The sequence below is a fragment of the Mastacembelus armatus genome, chromosome 2, assembly GCF_900324485.2.
Source record: "Mastacembelus armatus chromosome 2, fMasArm1.2, whole genome shotgun sequence".
Lineage (NCBI taxonomy): Eukaryota > Metazoa > Chordata > Actinopteri > Synbranchiformes > Mastacembelidae > Mastacembelus > Mastacembelus armatus.
Genome location: NC_046634.1, coordinates 2795780 through 2815670, shown reverse-complemented (window position 1 = coordinate 2815670; position 19891 = coordinate 2795780). Strand labels below are relative to the sequence as shown.

Below are 19891 nucleotides of genomic sequence, written 5' to 3'. Positions count from 1 at the left end.
AACCTCTTCTGGACCGGGACTGGACCGGGACACACAGAGTCAAGAAGAAGAACCTTTTATTAAAAACTATTTGTTAAAAGTGACAAAACTTTATTGATTTATTGATGTTAACGTGTAGGATCTCCAGGTACCTAAACCTATGAATAAGAAACTCTACTACACTTCCCGTGATGCACTTGATGGTTACACCCCGAGGAAGTTGAAAAATCCCCGAGTTGCTCCAAAAAGTGGTTGGAGCAGCGTGGAAAGGTAAGAGAGGTAGATACATGAAGAAAAACGTCTTGGTGCGCTTTAGTGCGGTGAGAGAACTTTACGTGGCTACGTAGCTCAGCGTGATATATAGGATCCACGTGGTGCGTGCGTGTGCGTGTGCGTGTGTGTGTTTGGTGCACAGATCGAGATGTGGTGTGGTAACAAACTTTCTCTCCACGGTCAGTCCACAGGCTGGGATCTTGGGAGACGCTACTGACTGGGATCCGACTATTTCCTGCGACACACAAACAGGTGAGTGGTCTAACTACTGCAGCTTGGCTGTGTCGGTAGAAACAGCACCAGAAATGAGACAGAAGAACCTGCACGTATGTTGATGCGATGTATAAAGTGAAATATCACGATCCAGTTTCTAGGCATCGAGTCAGTAACCGTGTGTGTCATTCGGAGCAGAGTGCAGCACAGACATTAATAAGTGTATAATAAGAATAAATAAGAATAAAAAGTCTAAATGCTGCAGTGCATGAAGCGATGCTTTCTTCATGGGGCTGTGACATAAAAGGGTCATTGTTGGGTTCATGCGTGTGATTTGTCTCGTGCTGGGAGTCATGCGAGTGGAGTGACTTCAATCAGACAAGTGATTGGAGTGATCGTGGACTGTGGGGCCACTTTCTGCATTATCTTGTGTGTTCAAGGCAGCTTGGAGCCAATGTATTGACACATGCAGGCATGAACTATAGTAAACAATGCAGTTGCACAATCGTCAAGAGTTCACGTCATCGGTCGGTATTGGAGTGTACAGTGGGATGTTTGACCTATGACCCGGTTTTGTTGACACTGCAGGGTCCCAGTACAGATCAGTTAGTTTCTGTTCACCCCTTCTGTCCACTTTTAGCACTAACGCTTGGAATTGCTTTTCTTCAAAAGGATTTTGGGGTCGAGTTAGGGCTGTACAATATGTCAAATGGATTTAATACAAGTTTAATAATGCAGCGCCCCCTAGTGTTAGTCTGTATGTTTGTAATGTAGAAGCAGGGCAGGATGCTTTTCTTTCATATGGCCTCAGTTACTGGGGAATAGTTTTTAGGTTTAAAAAAAGAAATTTGTTGTCATATCATATTAGTTTATATTAGACGGAGAAGAATCCAGGCCGTGAGTTGTTCTTCACATTAAAAATAGAGCGTGAATAGTTTGGCCACATTGTCCAACCCTATGTGGTTTGGCTCTTAAACATTTGGGTTGTCAGTTCAGTGATGAGATGATATCAACACTAATTGATGTGATGGGGGACAGTGACATCAGAAATGTTACAGATGTTTGCAGAAGTGATTGTTACAGAAACAAAAGTGAGATGTAGAGTCTGTTCTTCAATGAAAGGCACAGAGAGAGAGAGAGAGAGAGACACTGGGAAATAACTGCGCTGTCAAACGGAGGTCACAGTATATATCAGACTGAAAATGGCTTTGTTTTTCTATGCAAATGAGCTGGTGATACGTCCATGCCATTTAATTCTTGACTTGTGTTTTTGTTCTAGTTGATTGGATACTTGTTAGTCTCGTGTTACAAGATAGTATGAGACTACAGGCCTCAGGAAAGGTCAGCACTCCATCACGGCACCGTTATAGGTCAGCCTTTACATGCAATTTAAAAGGTTATTTTGAGAACGTCAGGCAGACGAGCAGCGGTCGGTGTTCTGTAGCAAAGCCATGATGGTGTGAACAGTATGAGTCTAATACTACACTCTGACATCTGTTATTTTGCTCAGGTACCATGGCAGAGCGCGTGCTTGTGGTCGGGAGCGGCGGAAGGGAGCACGCACTGGCCTGGAAGATGGCCCAGTCTCCACAGGTCCAGCAGGTGCTGGTAGCCCCGGGTAACGCCGGCACGGCCAACTGCGGGAAGATCAGCAACTCCGGTAACTACAAGCACCACGGCTGTTTAGTGAAGTTTTGAAGGAGACTACAGGAAATATAAAACTTCAGCTTGTCCGTGTCACTGTGGACTTAGAATCTACACAATACTGAATCATTTATAGAACAATGAACAGGTTTTTTTGATCAATTTGTTTCCCATGCAGAGGTATCGATAAGTAACCACACCATCTTGGCTCAGTTCTGTAAGGATCATCACGTGGGGCTTGTTGTGATTGGACCTGAGGTTCCACTGGCAGCAGGTAAATGACCAGCGCTGATTGTAACACACTTTGTCCCAACTGGATCTTATTTAGTGTCACTGACTTTTACTTTAATGTCTCCATCAGGTATTGTAGATGACCTGACAGCGGCAGGAGTGCCGTGTTTTGGTCCTACTGCGAAGGCGGCTCAGCTGGAGGCCAGCAAGAGCTTTTCCAAGGCTTTCATGGAGCGTCACGGCATCCCTACGGCCCGATACGGCTCCTTCACCGACCCCCAGAAGGCCTGCGACTACATCCGCACGTCAGTATAGTAAAGGGACGCAAAGCGCGTGTCTGGGAAAGAGTGTTTTTGTGCACAAGTCACATGGCCCAAGTATATTTTATGATTAAAAACATGGGTTTATGATGGATAAGAAACAGACACATACAGACACCTCTCTATATCCTCATCAGTTGGCATCGTCCAGGATCTACACACACTGATCAAACATAAACAGCTTCTCTGGAGAAAGAAAATAAACACTTAATTTTAGTTGCACAAACCACAGAACGGCAGCTGCCGTATTCTGACACCCATCATCCATCCGGATCCGGAACCCTTTCCCAAACAACAGTGTGCTCTCAAATGTTAAATTGTCCACAGAAGAATGTTTGCGCTTCATATCGGCGAGGCACGGTGGGTTGCTGATGTGTTTTCTGTGCTGAATGTTTTTGGTTCGATTGTTTGGGGTCTCCAGGGCTGACTTTCCTGCCCTGGTAGTGAAAGCTAGCGGCCTGGCAGCAGGGAAGGGAGTCATTGTGGCAAGAGACCGGGACGAGGCCTGTCAGGCCGTGATGGACATCATGAAGGTATGTAAAAAAAAAAAAAAAAATTAGTTCTGGCCATTTGAATGCCAGCAAAGTGTCGAGCCATCATGTAAACTGTTATTTAATTTAAATATAAAGCCTGTGTGTTCATCTTGTCAGCATCTTCTCTAAAGTAAAATCCACAGGAGCTTTTAAACACCATTTGTGTCTATGTGTGTTTAAGGCTGCACTTCAAGCTCAGAGAGGTTGTACCAGATATTTTCTATTGTCAGCAGTTTCCACATGGTCAATCGTACGAAGAAATGTGTCTTTGTAACACTCTGCATTGCAGGACAGAGCATTTGGAGCTGCAGGGGAAACCGTGGTGGTGGAGGAGCTCCTGGAAGGAGAGGAAGTGTCTGTGAGTAGTGAATGAAACAGTTGTACCAGCTTCTTCACCACAAACTCTGAATTTGAGGTAAACTGACAGAATGTTTATCCATTTTCACCCTTGCTCCTGTAGTGTCTGTGTTTCAGCGACGGCTCCTCTGTGTGTCCGATGCCTCCGGCACAGGATCACAAGCGGCTGCTGGACGGCGACCTGGGGCCGAACACTGGTGGCATGGGGGCCTACTGCCCCACCCCTCAGGTACTTGGAGACAAACTAAGTTTTAAATGCTTACGTGTAAGGGACTTCGTGACTCTCCTGCTTTCTCTCCGTCCCACATAGGTGAGTCAGGAGCTGCTGCAGCAGATCAGAGAGACGGTCCTCCAGAAGACGGTGAACGGCATGAAAGAGGAGGGAACTCCTTACTGTGGCAAGTGCTCTTTTTTTTTTTTTTTTTTTTTTTTTTTTTGGTCTAACTCATCGGCTCTTGTTTTGTTTGAAGCGGTGACTTTATAGTTTTAGAAAAAGTGCACATATGTCCTGTCTCATTTTGTTTCTGTGCTTTTCCAGGAGTACTCTACGCAGGCCTAATGCTGACCAAACAGGGGCCTAAGGTGCTGGAGTTTAACTGCCGCTTTGGAGACCCGGAGTGTCAGGTGAGTTTCATTGAGCGTCATCTGTGACTTCATCTTGTGTGACTTTAAAGATAATTTACCAAGTATACTGGAAAAATGTATCCATGACCATTGCTGTTTGACACTCGGTCAGGTGCTGCTGCCCCTGCTGAAGACTGACCTGTATGACGTAATCTTGAACACCATGAATGGCAAACTGGCCTCTAGCGCCCCCGTGTGGGACCAGGACAGCTTTGCAGTCACGGTGGTTATGGCCAGCCCCGGTTACCCCGGCTGCTACAAGAAAGGAGTTGAGATTACAGGTATGCATGACAGCAAGTCTAAGAGGTGATGAAAGAAGAAGAGACTTTTCATATCATTTGATGTCATGTCCTGAAACAAACTTGACTCTTGGACTTTAAAAAAGAAGTTGTTCTTTATTCATTACTGGTCGTACTAATGGCAGTGATCCTCAGAATGTAAAGTCTGCTAAAGTCTGCTTTAGTTGGAGAAATTTTTTGGAGAAGTTTTTTAGGATGTGTCAGTTTCTGCAAATAAAACCAAAAGATGTTCAGTTTGTTAGTAGAACGTTTTAATAGATGTTCTAGTTATATGAAGTCCTCATCATAGTGATGTGGAAGAGAATACTGGCTCAGGCAAAACCTCATGCTGAGTAACATGTCTTCACCCTCAGGTTTGTCCCAGGTTCAAGACAAGGGCCTGCAGGTTTTCCATGCTGGCACTGCCATGAAGGAAGGAGGCGTGGTTTCCAGTGGCGGGCGGGTTCTAACGGTGACCGCCGTCGGGTCGTCCCTGGAGACGGCCCTGCAGGCAGCCAATCAGGGAGTGGCGGCAGTCGGGTTTCCGGGCTCCGTGTATCGCCGTGACATCGGGCATCGGGCCATCGCCCACCTGAATCAATCCAGGTGTGTGTCGGTGTTTAACAACAGGTTTTATATTTGTGGACTTGAGTTTGGATGAAACGGAGTTCTTGAAATTATCAGCCAAATTATGATATGAATTGTAAAGTATGGAATTCCTCATTAGGCTCCAGCAGATCCCCGTGACCCTGTTTCAGGAAAAAGCGGGTATAGAAAATGGATGGATGGAATTCCTCATTGATTTTGGAGGCTTTTAAAAGTCTTCTGTAACAATTACGTCAGTTTGAGCTTTTGACAAGCGTATTGCTATGCAGGAAATAAAAACCGGTGGTATTTTGCTGTCTGTGACAGAGGTCTAACCTATAAGGACAGTGGAGTAGACATCGCTGCCGGTAACAGGCTGGTGGACACCATCAAGCCTCTGGCCAAGGCAACCGCTCGTGCTGGTAAGTTTATTCTCTTGTAAAAGGTTTTATAATAATAATGACATTCCTATTTCTTTTGAGCGGACACATCGAACATAAGGCACTTCATTTTATTAGTGAGTCTTTAGTTTTAACATCCGTGTGACATATCAGGCAAAAAACTTCATCACAAGCATTTTTTTTTCTATCAGGATGTGAGGCTAATCTGGGCGGTTTTGCTGGACTGTTTGACCTAAAGGCTGCTGGATTTGTTGATCCGATCCTGGTTTCTGGGACAGACGGTGTGGGGACCAAGCTCAAGGTGGTAATTTTATCGTTGTATTTGGATTGTGTTTGTGGATTGTTCTGATATCTCCGGTTGTTTTTATGACCTGAAGTCAAAAGGTTTTCATGGAAATGTTGTAGTCATTTGTCATCACTGTGTAAATTTGTCTTTTTGTTTGTGAAACATCTGTAACCATCAGATTGCACAAGCGTGTGGACAGCATGGCGGCCTGGGTCAGGACCTGGTGGCCATGTGTGTGAACGACATACTGGCTCAGGGTGCCGAACCGCTGTTCTTCCTGGACTACTTCTCGTGCGGCAGACTGGACGTAGACGTGGCTGCGTCCGTGGTTGGCGGCATCGCAGAGGCCTGCAAGATTGCTGGCTGCGGTCTGCTTGGTGATGTTTTGAAGCAATAAGACTTTTCAAATTAAAAATCTTATTATTTACACTGGGATTGGACATTATTGGTTGAACATTTGAAATAACCAGATGTGTAATTCTGTGACTTTTTCTGCGTCCATCCAGGGGGCGAGACGGCAGAAATGCCGGGTGTCTATGGTCCGGGAGAGTACGACTTAGCCGGTTTCTGCGTCGGAGCAGTGGAGCGTGGAGCCCTGCTCCCCAGGCTGAGGGACATCGTCGAGGGCGACCTGCTGATCGGAGTCGCCTCCTCTGGAGTCCACAGCAACGGTTTCAGTTTAGTCCGCAAAGTTTTGGAGAGGGCTAACCTCAGCTACAGCTCCCCAGCTCCTTTCGGCAACCCGGGACAGACTGTTGGTGAGTTGCCTGCAGGTTACACATGTGGCTAGATGTGGGGTTTTTGTTTTTGTTTTTTCTTTTCATTTGTTTGTGTGTCATTGTACAAAGTAGAAATAAGTGAACCAAAGTAATTACCAGGCAGCATGTTGATGGATAATTTAGATGAATTGTTGGCTGCAGGTGTATCCAGTGTTTTCTCACCGTTTCAGTGTAATTGTGCTTCCAGGGGAGGTTTTACTGACGCCGACAAAGATCTACAGTCGTGCGCTGTTGCCAGTTCTGCGCAGCGGTGCAGTCAAAGCATATGCTCACATCACAGGAGGCGGGCTCCTGGAGAACATCCCTCGGGTGCTGCCCAACAAACTGGCAGTGGATTTGGGTGAGATGACAGTTTATCAAATGCAACATGAGGGTCGATTTCATCCGAGAGGCTGCATTCTGGGATGGCTTCTTTATTCATGTTTTTCTAGCGTGAGGCCAAGTAGGCAGATACTGTGTAAACATAATTATGGTCACATGACTAAACAGGGATGTGTTTATGTTCATCACTGTTGTGCGCCCTGCTCTGTGGTTGATATTTACTGTTTTTGTTTATGTGGGACTCAGATGCGTCTCGTTGGAGCATCCCTCCGGTGTTTTATTGGCTGTTTAAGGAGGGGGGTCTCACCGAGGAAGAAACGGCCCGCACCTTTAACTGTGGCTTGGGGGCAGTGCTGGTTGTCGGCCCCCAGGATGCTCAGAGTGTCCTACGGCAGGTTCAGGCTCACGAAGAGGCCTGGATCGTGGGTTCGCTGGCCCACAAGCAGCCTGGTAAGGCTCAGAAATACTGCTATGTAACTTGTAGGAAATACAGCACAACTTCAGATACAGTATTTTTGCTGGTATGAAAATACTAAAACGTAACTATTATCCTGAGGTATTAAAGAAAAGCAGATTAATAAAATGCAACAGAAATGAAGTTGGTGTGAACTGTGAATTTGTTTTTTTGTTTGTGCACAAAGGGGCAGAACCCGTGGTGCTCCGTAACCTCAAACACAGCCTGCTCAACGCAGAGCCCTCCTACAGGGGAGAGTCGGAGACGGAGCAAAACGACGGTTGCAGCACACCGCACAAAAGGACAAGAGTAGCCGTTCTCATCTCTGGCACAGGTGAATATTTACTGGTCTTTGGAATAAGGAAGTCAACCAGCGTGTTGTTTTTTTACAAGAGCAGTTAGACATTGGCTTTATTGTAGAGACTTAGACGAGATCATACGATGAGGCGAAAGTCAGAGCAGTAAAACTTTCAGGGAACTCCAGGACTTAAACGGTCCTGACCACCATGCCCCTTCATAATATTCTGTCTTTGAGACCGACAGTACCGTCCTGTAAAAGAAATTCCTGGGAACTCTGCAGGTAGCTGAAATAATCGCTTTGTAACGCTGCAGTAACTTTTTTGACACAAACAAGATAAAAAGTTGTATTGAGCTTTAGAGGTCCTTATAGATGGATGTTTCTTACTATTTAGTGCAGTCGGGATATCACACGGTTCTTCATCTGTTTTTCAGGCACCAATTTACAAGCCCTGATAGAGCAGGCCAAACGTCCATCCAGCTCAGCAGAGATCGTGCTGGTCATCTCTAACAGACCAGGGGTTGAGGGTCTGAGGAGAGCATCGCTGGCTGGCATCCAGACACGGGTGAGATCAGAATATATGGACAGTGTGTAAGAGGAAGTGAGAGGCATAAAAGAAAGGTTGATGTAATAACTATTAAAATATTTAGTTTTACGTGTGTTTGAAGTCAGTGTGTCAGTGTTTGTGTCTGATCCCAACTAGGTGGTGGACCACAAGCTGTACGGGAGCCGAGCGGAGTTTGACGGCACCATCGATCGCGTGCTGGCAGAGTTCAGAGTAGAGCTCGTGTGTCTGGCTGGATTCATGAGGATCCTCACCGGGACTTTTGTGAAGAAGTGGAGCGGTATGGAAATGTTGTTTATATCCTGCTCGGTCGTATCGGCATTGTCAGGGATAATCAGCGGGAAGTTGAACTGTGTTTGTGTCGTTCTTACAGGAAGGCTACTCAACATCCATCCGTCCTTGCTGCCCTCGTTCAAGGGAGTGAATGCTCAGAAGCAGGCCCTGCAGGCTGGGGTGCGGGTATCGGGCTGCACGGTGCACTTTGTGGCAGTGAGTTTGACATACTGTGGATATAGCAGCTGGGAAAAGAAGAGGAAAATATGTGAAGGATGCCACCCCCACTGTTTTGTTTTTTATTATTATCTTTTTTTTTTTAATGTGTGTAGGAGGAGGTGGACGCAGGAGCAATCATCGTGCAGGAGGCAGTGCCCGTGCTGCCCGACGACACGGAGGAGAGTCTGTGTGACCGGATCAGACAGGCCGAGCACCGAGCCTTCCCCGGCGCTCTGGAGCTGGTGGCCAGCGGCGCGGTCAGACTGGGAGAGGACGGACACATCCTGTGGAAGTCAGACTGTCCAAGTTAAAGAGCACAGCTCAACATTAGTGATGTTTGATTGGCACAGACAGCGTTTCTTCCTGTTAAGAAGTAGATTTGTAATAAAAAGAGAAACATGCTGAGTAGAAAATAAACGAACTATTTTGAAACATGAAACATGTTGGACTTCTGGAGGTGTCAGTGAGCGAGCAGTATACTTGGAGTTTGAAACGAAAAGCTGAGGCAGTGGTGTTGTAGAAAAACCAACAGATGGAAGCAAAGTCACATCATTTGTTTATCATAGAAAGTGACAAAGTCGGTATAAATTTCAGTTTGTCAGAAAAAGAAAAGAATAAAATCATTGAAACTATGAAAATTAGTCACGTCATGTCAGTATCTAGTGTCATGCTGCGCTCAGACATGTCATGATGTGATTTGACATGCGCAGAAAGGATTCACGTGCGACTCCGCGCATAGGCTTTTTGTCTTGGACTGATGAAGCTGACCAATTGACCTGCGATAACTGAGTCACTTATTTTATTTTTTGCTGTTTTTCCTAAAAAGAACCATCCTTGCTCTGTTTCCTACTTAGCAGTGAACAGGGTTTGAACCTATAATCCGTGGACACTCAACCACTGATCCTACAAGTACCCCACGGACTACTCAACATTTCAAGCTCGAGTTTTGGTCACAAGTGATTTCTTAGTCAAATACAAGTACAAAGTAATGAGATATAGACAGTATACAAAAGCAACTTTTAACCAAAATTTATGCTGTGTAAAATATTGCTGAAATACAAACAAAGAACAAACAAAAAAAACCCCACAATGCAACAGTAACTTCTGGGTCAGCTGTATTTACACGTACATAAGTTTATTCATTTCAATGGAGGCTTCTGTAAAAACCACATTATTGGCAACAAATGGAAAACAAGATTCAAACTCTGCGACTCCATGTGGGAACATCTATGACAGGAGGATGTAATGTGGTTAACAACAGGCCGAGCAGGAACGCAATGTAAGTGCTAATGCAGAGGAACATTAGAAAAAAACCTTAAGGAGCAGCCCTGAACCACTAACAACGTGGACACTAGAGCTGGAAAAAGCAATATAGGCTCCACACAAAAGCACAATTCATTGTTTTGAAGTGGCCAAAGTGTAAATTATTACGCACTCATAGTTCTATACAGTTGAAGTATGTTAAATCTGGTCAGTATTAGATTAGGCTGCTAAAAGTAACGTGTAATCGCTTTTACAATGATTTTAAATACACAGACTTTTAAAGCATGGCCTACACCCATTTTATCGAACTGGGTGCAGGCCAAAATAAACCACTGTTGCAGTAGAAACATGTTTTGGAAAACAAAAAGACGCATGAGGTTTTGTTGCAACCTTTATTAGCTGCATACACCAAACAGGTAAATGATGAAAACATTATGCTGTTTTACACTTGCTCCAGCTGAACAACTGCATTTGCTTTGAAATTTCATGTTCACTCATCACCTAGTTAGTGCTGTAGGTTGGATAGGTTGGCTATAGTAGGATATATTATTATGGATTGTAAGATTCCTGCGTTAAAGATTAAAGAAATAAAATGATTCTACATATATCAAAAAAATGTATCTACATTTATCTTCTGCTTCTTATCTTAAAATATATATTATATATTGGATACTATAGTGGCATAGAAAGTAGGTAGGTAGGGAGAAAGGTACATAGCTTGCAGAGGTGGCTGCATAGCTCAGCGCTTCATGCCACTGCCTTTGGTGCAAGAGATTGTGGATCAGGGGTTCGAGTCCCGACTGGTCAATGAAAAAACACAAAACAAATGCTACGGCAAGGGGGAGCCAGGACGCCCGGTTGGGGGGGGGAGTAATGTCCCCCCCACCCAAGATTAGGTAACAAGTCTCCTAAATTTAAACTTAAACTGAAGATGGCTACTGAAGTGTGACGAAGATGAAGACCAGAAGACTAAAGAAGACTAAGGCATGCCCCCAACAAAGAAGGCAATGAAAACCCCCCAATTGAGAGAGCATGAACAAGACTTGTTACCTAATCTTGGGTGGTGGGGATGACATTACTGTCCTGTCCTGGCTCTAATTGGAGATGATTAGACATACATATAATTTTATATGTATACAGAAATTGTTATATATGTTATTAAGTGTTGCATATTTGACATGTAAATTATTATATTTAATGCCTAAACATTAGATAAATAAGTAATAGAGTATAAATATACATTATATGTAATGCCTAAATATATTTAGGTATATAAGTAATTGACCTAGCATTTGTTTTGTATTTTTTTAATGACCAGTCAGGACTCTAACCCCTGATCCACAATCTCTTGCACCAAAGGCAGTGGCATGAAGCACTGAGCTATCCAGCCACCTGTACATTCTATGTAGACATGCCTCTATAGTATCCAATATATAATGTATATTTTAAGAAGCGGAAGATAAATGTAGATACATTTTTTGGATATATGTCGAATCTTTTTTTTTCTTTAATCTTTAACGCAGGAATCTTACAATCTACAATAATATAATCCTACTATAGCCACAATAAAATATCCTGTTTGATGCTGTTCTTCATCTGAGGCAGTCTGATGAGTCAATCGGAAATTATTTCGTAGCGTTTGTGCTACATGTAAACACACACACACACACGTCTATATATGCACATACAGGGTGGCTGGATAGCTCAGTGTTTCGTGCCGCTGCCATCCATATAGATGTATATGCACACATACACATCTATATGGATACATAGAGATGTACATATAGATATACATATACAGTGGGTACGGAAAGTATTCAGACCCCTTTACATTTTTCACTCTTTGTGTCATTGCAGCCATTTGCCAAAATCAAAAAAGTTCATTTTATTTCTCATTAATGTACACTCAGCACCCCATCTTGACAGAAAAAAACAGAAATGTAGAAATTTTTGCAAATTTATTAAAAAAGAAAAACTGAAATATCACATGGTCATAAGTATTCAGACCCTGTGCTCAGTATTGAGTAGAAGCACCCTTTTGAGCTAGTACAGCCATGAGTCTTCTTAGGAATGATGCAACAAGTTTTTCACACCTGGATTTGGGGATCCTCTGCCATTCTTCCTTGCAGATCCTCTCCAGTTCTGTCAGGTTGGATGGTGAACGTTGGTGGACAGCCATTTTCAGGTCTCTCCAGAGATGCTCAATAGGGTTTAGGTCAGGGCTCTGGCTGGGCCAGTCAAGAGCGGTCACAGAGTTGTTCCGAAGCCACTCCTTTGTTATTTTAGCTGTGTGCTTAGGGTCATTGTCCTGTTGAAAGGTGAACCTTCGGCCCAGTCTGAGGTCCTGAGCACTCTGGAAGAGGTTTTCTTCCAGGATATCTCTGTACTTGGCCGCATTCATCTTTCCTTCAGTTGCAACCAGGTCGTGATGTTTCCCGTCAGGATGCTCTCTATGGTGCAGGAGTGTGCAATGCATTCTCTCTCTCTCTCTCTCTCTCTCTCTGCCGCTTTTCTCTTCAATCCGCATTTGATTGACGTGTGGAGTCTCTGTCTGCGTTGAGCAGGGGGGGGGGGGGGGGGGGGGGCGGAGTTACACACACAGCAAACACACGAACAGGAGGGAGGGACCAAAACACAAACGGACTGGAAAGGTAAAAAAAAGTTGAGAAAATGAGTGACAACAGAAAACGCAGCAAAATCTGGACACACTTCAATTACATTGACCAAACTAAGGCAGAACGTAGAGTCTGCAAGACTAAAATCTCACATAGATCTGGCTTGTAAATAGTGAAACGTTTGTTTTTGCACTTTCTCATTTATTTTTTATCGCTCTATAGAGTGTATAAATAAAGGTGGATTTATCATTTTTCATTGGAAAGTGCAAAAACAAACGTTTAACAGACGCCACACGTCAATCAAATCAATCAAATGCGGATTGAAGAGAAAAGCGACAGAGAGAGGGAGAGAGAGAGAGAGAGAATCAAAGCGGCTCCCAATCAGGAGCCTTATTTCTGAGGCCATTGTGGACTGAGAAACAAGGAAATGAATGATGTCTGATATCTGACGTTCATATATTTGTCACCTGACACCCGACATACATTATTGATTCATGGGATCATAATTAATTAGTGGTCTTTGATTCTTGTAGATGTGTGTAGTGTTATTGTGTATATAATGTAAAGTGTGATTGTAAATAAATACTTTCGAAAATTATATCAACATGTTGATTTTGTGTTATACTCTGCCACAAATCGTTCATCGTTCACAGCTCAGGCTGTGTGGCGAGATGTACACTCGTTCTCGGATCGGTCCCTCGTTCATTTGTCACGTGACAGCTACCAAGTCACCGTGGCGCTGTTAAACAACAATGGCAGGGAGGATGCAGGACACGAGTCACTTTATTGTGGTGTGTATTTGCTTTCCTAGGTTTTCACATGGTCTGAATTGCTTGTGGCATTTTGTGTATTATAATATGTCAGCTGAAGCAAACCATGTTGTCTTCAGTATATAGTGTTTGAGAACCGCGGCCATTTTTACAACGCCCACAAGAGGGCTACAGCGCCACCTGCTGTAAAATGAACGAAATGACTCAAAATGATTGGTTCAATTTACTGTTCCAGAGTTAAAGATCCGAGTCAGTCAAAAGAATCGAATTTCCCATCTCTAGTGGGAGGCAGCCAGCAGCCTGATCGAGGGGATCTGCCTGACCCTGCAGCGACAGCCAATCATCTCCTTCCTCCCACACCTTCGATCACTGATCAACGTCTGCGTCAACCTGGTAAGGAAAAAAAGAGGACACAGACTTATCACTCAGGTTTGGATTGGATTTTTAGCTTTTATTTTTGTGCATTGTCAGGTGATGGGTGCGGTTGGACCGTCCAGTGTGGCAGACGGCTTACCTCTGCTGCACCTCAGCCCATACCTTTCTCCTCCACTGCCCTTGAGCACAGCAGTGGTGCGGCTGGTGGCCCTGCAGATCCAGGTAGACTTCAATTACACTCATCTGACTTCATCAAAACTGTGTTCCTAAATAATATGTTCCATACGCCCACTATCAGGGCTAACTTCTGTTTCCTCCTTTTCCACCATCCTAGGCCTTAAAGGATGATTTCCCTCTAGAGACACTCTGCGATTGAAATGGCCAAAAAGCAATAGCAGATCGGCTGTACCTGGGCGTCTGTGGTGTTTTCTTTGCAGACAGCCCCCACCTGGAGCAGCCCGAGATCTTCCTGCTGCTGCAGACAGTCATCAATATCCTTTAGCCTCCTCGGATCATCTCCACCTCTCGCACCAAAAACTTCATGCTGGATGCTTCCCCAGCTCACTGCTCCACCCCCGGCAACACAGGGAAGGATCTGCACAGAGAAGGTTTAGCCAAGTCCACCAGTCAGGCTGCATATCTGGGTATGACTGAGAAATGGCATCAGCTGATGGCTTTTCTTGTTCCCACCACTTTCTCTTCTAATCCTCTTGCCTTCTTTCTTCCCTGTCCAGCTCTGAAGGTGGTGCTGGTTTGCTATGAGCGCTCGTTAGGGAACCAGTGGTACCGCTTAAGCCTGCAGGTAAAAGAGATGGCTCTGCAGAAGGTGGGCGGCCTGGCCTTCTGGGACTTCATTGACTTCATTGTCTGAACCCGCATCCCTGTCTTTGTCCTGCTGAGACCATTCATACAGTGCAAGGTAAAGGAGTCAAATATCGACGTTGGAACCTGTTAATCGACAGGTTCTAACATCACCATAAATGCAGCGATCCTCGGGCCGGTCTCAGAAATGTCATGCGTTTTGCAGTTGTTGACCCAGCCTGCCGACTCCCGTCACCACATCGCCGACCAGCTGGAGCGACATTTCATCCCACGGCCTCCCTGCAAGAGCTCCCTGTTTGCAGAGTTCAACAATGAACTGAAGATCCTCAAGGAGGCTGTGCACAGCGGCTCTGGTCAGACATTTGCTCCAAAAATAACATGCAATGTTTTGATATCATGGCCTGGATCTGTTTGTTCTATAGTTGATGATTTTGTACCTGGTGTTCAGGCAGAGCCTGAAGTGAAGCCAGAGGTTTCACACAAAGTATGAAATGCGATCATACAAAGATATGTAGCCTGACAGTTATAAGTGTTGATCGTGGTGTGAGAATATTAGTTTTTCTTTCTTGAAATGTTAACGTACAATTCCGATCTTGACTTGTTTATGGAATATGTACAATTAATATTTTGAAAAGGATCAAGCAGCTGTATCCCACAGCCCACAGTCATTTTTTCCTGTGTATTTCTCTGTTGATTTATAGTGTTTGTTTGTTTGTTTTTACATAGACAGTAAGAATAGTGGGATGTGAAAAATATGCTGCAGGTTTGCTAGCTGAGGTCAGAGGGAATACTCTGGCTTCCTACCCTCATAAGAAAGGTGCTCAGCGTGGTGACGCTGTCTGTGTGGGTCCAATGTCTCTGTCCCACCAACCCCCACCCTCCCACTTCCTTTTGAGCACTGACCCTCATGGTCTCAGCTCATCTGCTGTGCTATCTAACCAGCCCCCTTCCTAAAAATCTAAAGAGGGCCCTTCAGCCCCAGGGCCAGGGAGCTCTGTCTCTTCTTCTGTGTTAGCTGTGAGTCTTTACAGTTGATGTGCCATCACCAAAGTCAGCCTCTCTCCCATAGTGTTTCATACTGTTTACGTGTCTCTCAGGCTTCTCGCTAATCAAATTGGGCGTCCTACTGTGGATACCAATCTGTAGGGACAAGGGGGAACTGGGTTGGCAACCATAATGACACTTTAGTTGTATTTTTTTTTGGTCCTGTTCTATGAAATTGTACTTTTGAGAAATGGATGTCAAATCTGTTTAACCCCTATCCTACACACTTCAAAAGGAATGAAGGGGGGATTTAAAAAACTAGACACCTCCAGTTATTAGTACAAAAGTTTCTTGTCTCTGCGTTGCTACTCCAGCCCCTACTGTCCCCTGTTGTGTTTTCGGTGTATGAATCATGGCAACCTGCCCCGACCGGGCATCTTGTAGCAGAGTGTTTGTGTTGTGTATGGGTATATGTTGAAGTTAAATGTCGTCAATAGGCAGAGCTGGGGATGCGGTGGCCTTGTGGTTCCTTCGCCGTTACGTATTTCTGCGTCTTTGCGTTTGTGTCCATCTCTGTGATTGAACCAGGGTGGCCAGCGTGCAGAGTGAACCGGGCCAGCAGAACCTCCTGATACAACCTCCATTAGGAAGAAAGCGTGGCCTCAGACAGGTGAGACGCCATCATCGTCTGTCATCTTTTATACAAGCACAAACACGCATACATGCATTGAGGATAATATGGTGGATTTATAGATGTATCATGGTCATCGAGCAAGTGCAAAGGCTTTGGACTAATTGTGTTTGTGTAAAAGTGTGGAAAGAATTCTCTATACCTAGTTGCTGTTACTTGTGAGTTCTCTGCAGATACGACGCCCCCTGCTGTCGATTCCAAAGAATGAACCACAAGGTCGATCTGGAGCGAGACTTTCCACAACCCGCAGGAGCATCCAGCCCAAAAACAAACCACTGGGTAACAACCTTCACATGTGTCTGAGAGTTAGTGACAGTAAGGATCGGTGAAAATCTGAAACGATTTTGTTTTACATTTTAAAAACGGATGAGGCTACACTTATCCCACACTTCAGATCGAGAGCACAGGCCAAATGTGGACTGATAAAAATTGATATTTAGTGTCTGCGTGCAGATTTGAACTGACCTGCTTCATCCCTCCACAACCTCTGTGTTTGTTCCTGTGCTGTTTGTTGTATCACCTGTCTTCAAACTGACTCTTCTCACTCTGTTCTGTCTCATGCCCTGTTTCGAAAAAAATTAACTTTATTGGACTGTGACCTCCTAGTCCTTGCCTAGCCCTCCTGTCGCATCCCCGCCTCCATTCTCTTTGATGGTGCTGATGTGTTAACGAGTTGCGAGATGACGCTGTCATCTCTGTTTTGACCACTCGTGCACGTGTGCCCACAGCGCACGGAGACCAAAAGGGGTCGGTGACCTTTACAGAGAATCAAACCCAGCAGGCGTCCGCGGGGGAGGGCAAGCCCCTGACTCCCATCGTTGTGACCCCTTCAAAGTCTCCCATGCCAGAGGTCACGTCCACTCCCACGGTCAGCGCCGACCTCCACGGCCCTTCAAACAAGCAGGTAGGAGACAATATAAGGGGTACGCTCCCTTGAATTTCATGCATTTTCCAGTATCTTAAACCTGTTAATATGGAGACGAAAAGCACTCCTGAAAAAATGTAAATCTTTAGTTGTATAACTAAAGACAATATGCTTTCATTAAACAAACTGAACAAGGAACAGGAGAAGAGAGAGCAGTGGGGCCTCCTCAGCAGCCTCTCCCCTCCACCCTCCATCTCCCAGGCCTCCACCCCAACACCCCCATCTGGGACGTGCTCCCTGCATCCTCTTTCCCGAACCTGCTCCCCTGTCCCTTTATCCCGCACCTCCTCCCTCCACCGCTCCCAGTGCTGGGTACTGCGCCCGCCCCGGGCCCTCCGCCACCACCAGCACTGCCATCGACCCCGCTTCTTCCTCCGCCTCCTCCGGGGCCATCCAGGATCAGAGAAAGCCTCGGGAACGAGGACACGGCGGCACAGAGAATCCCCTCCTCACCCCCTGTTGACCTGGACCTGGATGAGTCCCATGTTTGATGAGGCGACAGGTAGATTGATTCTCTAGCTATTCTATTCTCAGGTAATGAGCTGAATGTATAACATAGTTTATTTTTCTGTTATGTTATGTCATCAGTGGTGTTAATGATGACATAAATAAAGATCAGACATTATCAAGTGATTAATATATTGAAGTTAAACATATGTATAGTGAGAGTAGAGTATATACATCTAAGAAGAAGACGCAAAGTTTATTATATGATATACATGTAGTGTATATTGTATACATTATATACAACAGTCTGGAGATTAGTCATCCAAGAATGGATTTTTATAAGAAAATATAAGATTTAATTATCGATAATCAAATCAATCAGTTAATTAAAGTGGCTCATTATTCAAGTTTATTGTACTTGAATTTAAGTACTATATTAAAGTTTGTATTAGTGATGTTGTCTTATTCCTTATAACTCATTTCACCAGTGAAGCAATGTGTCATCATTAGCTGTGTTTAACATTATGTGAAGATACAATCATATCTTGTGTGTAGTCTTTACAGTAGTAAAGTGGACTTATGCATATGGGTTGAGTTTTTCACGCTTTTTTGAAGAAGCGTTACTGTTCCCTTTAAATGTGCCATTTCTGTCTAATTATGTAACTGTGTTTGTGTGTAGCTACAGGAATATATGATATACAATAAACGTCATATTTACGATATCAGCGTTGGATGCATTTTTTGTTCTTTTTTAAAATCATAACTTCAATAACTAAACCATGAATGTTTTTTTGCCAGATCATTTATAGCTTCTCAAAGTGTCCAAATTGATCCAAACAGAGGTCTTTGATTTGACAGCCAAACAAAGTCTTGGTATCGTCTCTGCCATAGACATTAAATGTTGTTTGGAAAGTTCCAATATCGCATAGACGTGTAATCTTAGACGTCGACCAGCAGATGTCGCCATAGTTGATTTGTCCAGCAGATGGCGCCCTTGTTGACCGGCCAACGCTTGGAAACCGTGAACTTCTTTGTGTCCTTAAAAAGGAAGAGGCCCTTCCTTAAAAAAGAGTTTCATTTCATCGTAATTCTTGTACATAGAGAGAGCTTAGTGAGCCGGAGTCAAATCGCAATCTTGGTCCATAAAGCGGAATGTGATAATAACAGGCTACGGACGGGACCATTGGATCTTCAGTATGAATGGCGTCTGGAAATGTATGTTAGTCGGATAAAAGGAGAGACGGAGGGAGTGACAGCCAGTGACATGGAAGGTGTTTTAGACAAAGAGTGAACACAGCGAGTCATAATAAATATTAGAAATCGGATCTAAATATAGATAATGAGAATAATGTTGAATGAAGTTCACACCGCGGGTCAGTAGGCGGCGGTAAAGCAACTTTGGCGAGGCTGCAAGCTGCCATGAGGAAATGGCTGAGGAAGAGAGGATCCACTTCCTCCCATAAATCCCTTCGGAGAACGTCACTTCCTCTTTGACAGTCGGCGGAGCCAGACGGAAGAGCCGCAGCGACCCGCGTTTGGCTCAGTAACGGCGGAGATTCGGTGTCGGCGGCGGCTCGTCGTGTGGCGGAGACGGAGGAGACACACTCGGCTTTAGTTGGACGGTCGGACCGCGTAGATGGACGTGGCGGCGGAGGATGGCGGCTAGCTAACCGGCTAACCGGCTGGGCAGTTAGCAGACGGACGCCACGTGTGAGAGTCGCGGTCACGTCAGGGCGAGTTGTCCAACATGTATATGAAAGAAAACGACTCTCTGTACCTTTGTCGTTGTCACGACAATAACAAGAAAGGTGTAGAGAGGCCGGGGGGGGGGGGAGACACGGGGTTCATAGTCAGGTGCAGTAATTGTTTTCGTGTTTTTCATGTTTTGATGAAGGTACGGAGCACGGGGGACGGAGGGACACCCGGCGGCCAGATCCAGACGGAGTCGTCGACCTCCAGGAAAGGACGTCGCTGAGCGGTGAGTGTTAGAATAAAGGACAGCGTATATCGTAAGGTGTGGGTTTGTAGTTCTGAAAGTGTTTGTTCAGACAAACTAGTTTAGGTCAATGCATTGGAATATTTGAGTAGCACATACATGTTATACCTTTATCTGCAGTCATCTCCTAGCCTTAGTCATGTCAGTAGCCCAGTCAGTTAACTATGTCAGTGTTTAGAGTCAATGGTTGTTTCTTTCCAAATCATATGCAGTCAATGTATTTCAGTAGAGGTAGATGTGATAGATGAGCAAAGGTTTAGAAAAGTGTTAAGACTCAAGGGAAATAACAGTGAGGGAGTGAATAGATGTGCTACTTGTGATGTTTGTTCTTTCTAATAAAGTGACATGTGAAATCTGACTCTCTTGTCCT

At 44.7% G+C, this 19891-nt stretch overlaps 1 protein-coding gene across 3 annotated transcripts; it reads left to right on the top strand.

Annotated features, from left to right (window-relative positions):
* Window positions 1-169: 169 nt before the first annotated feature.
* On the top strand, window positions 170-9072 carry gart (phosphoribosylglycinamide formyltransferase). 3 transcript variants are annotated; one of them, XM_026301775.1, is made up of 23 exons: window positions 170-249; window positions 437-504; window positions 1976-2125; window positions 2288-2383; window positions 2471-2645; window positions 3082-3193; window positions 3483-3551; window positions 3654-3779; window positions 3861-3948; window positions 4089-4174; window positions 4287-4455; window positions 4827-5058; window positions 5365-5459; window positions 5630-5739; window positions 5903-6101; window positions 6231-6482; window positions 6691-6843; window positions 7071-7274; window positions 7466-7612; window positions 8011-8141; window positions 8280-8421; window positions 8515-8630; window positions 8747-9072. In XM_026301775.1, exons 3-23 carry the CDS (start codon window positions 1981-1983, stop codon window positions 8942-8944), a joined length of 3045 nt encoding a protein of 1014 aa, XP_026157560.1. In that variant the 5' UTR covers window positions 170-249; window positions 437-504; window positions 1976-1980; the 3' UTR covers window positions 8945-9072. The 3 variants fall into 3 exon arrangements, with proteins under 3 accessions (XP_026157560.1, XP_026157561.1, XP_026157562.1); XM_026301776.1 differs by having other exon boundaries at window positions 217-299; XM_026301777.1 differs by lacking the exon at window positions 170-249 and adding an exon at window positions 332-353.
* The last annotated feature ends 10819 nt before the right edge of the window (window positions 9073-19891 follow it).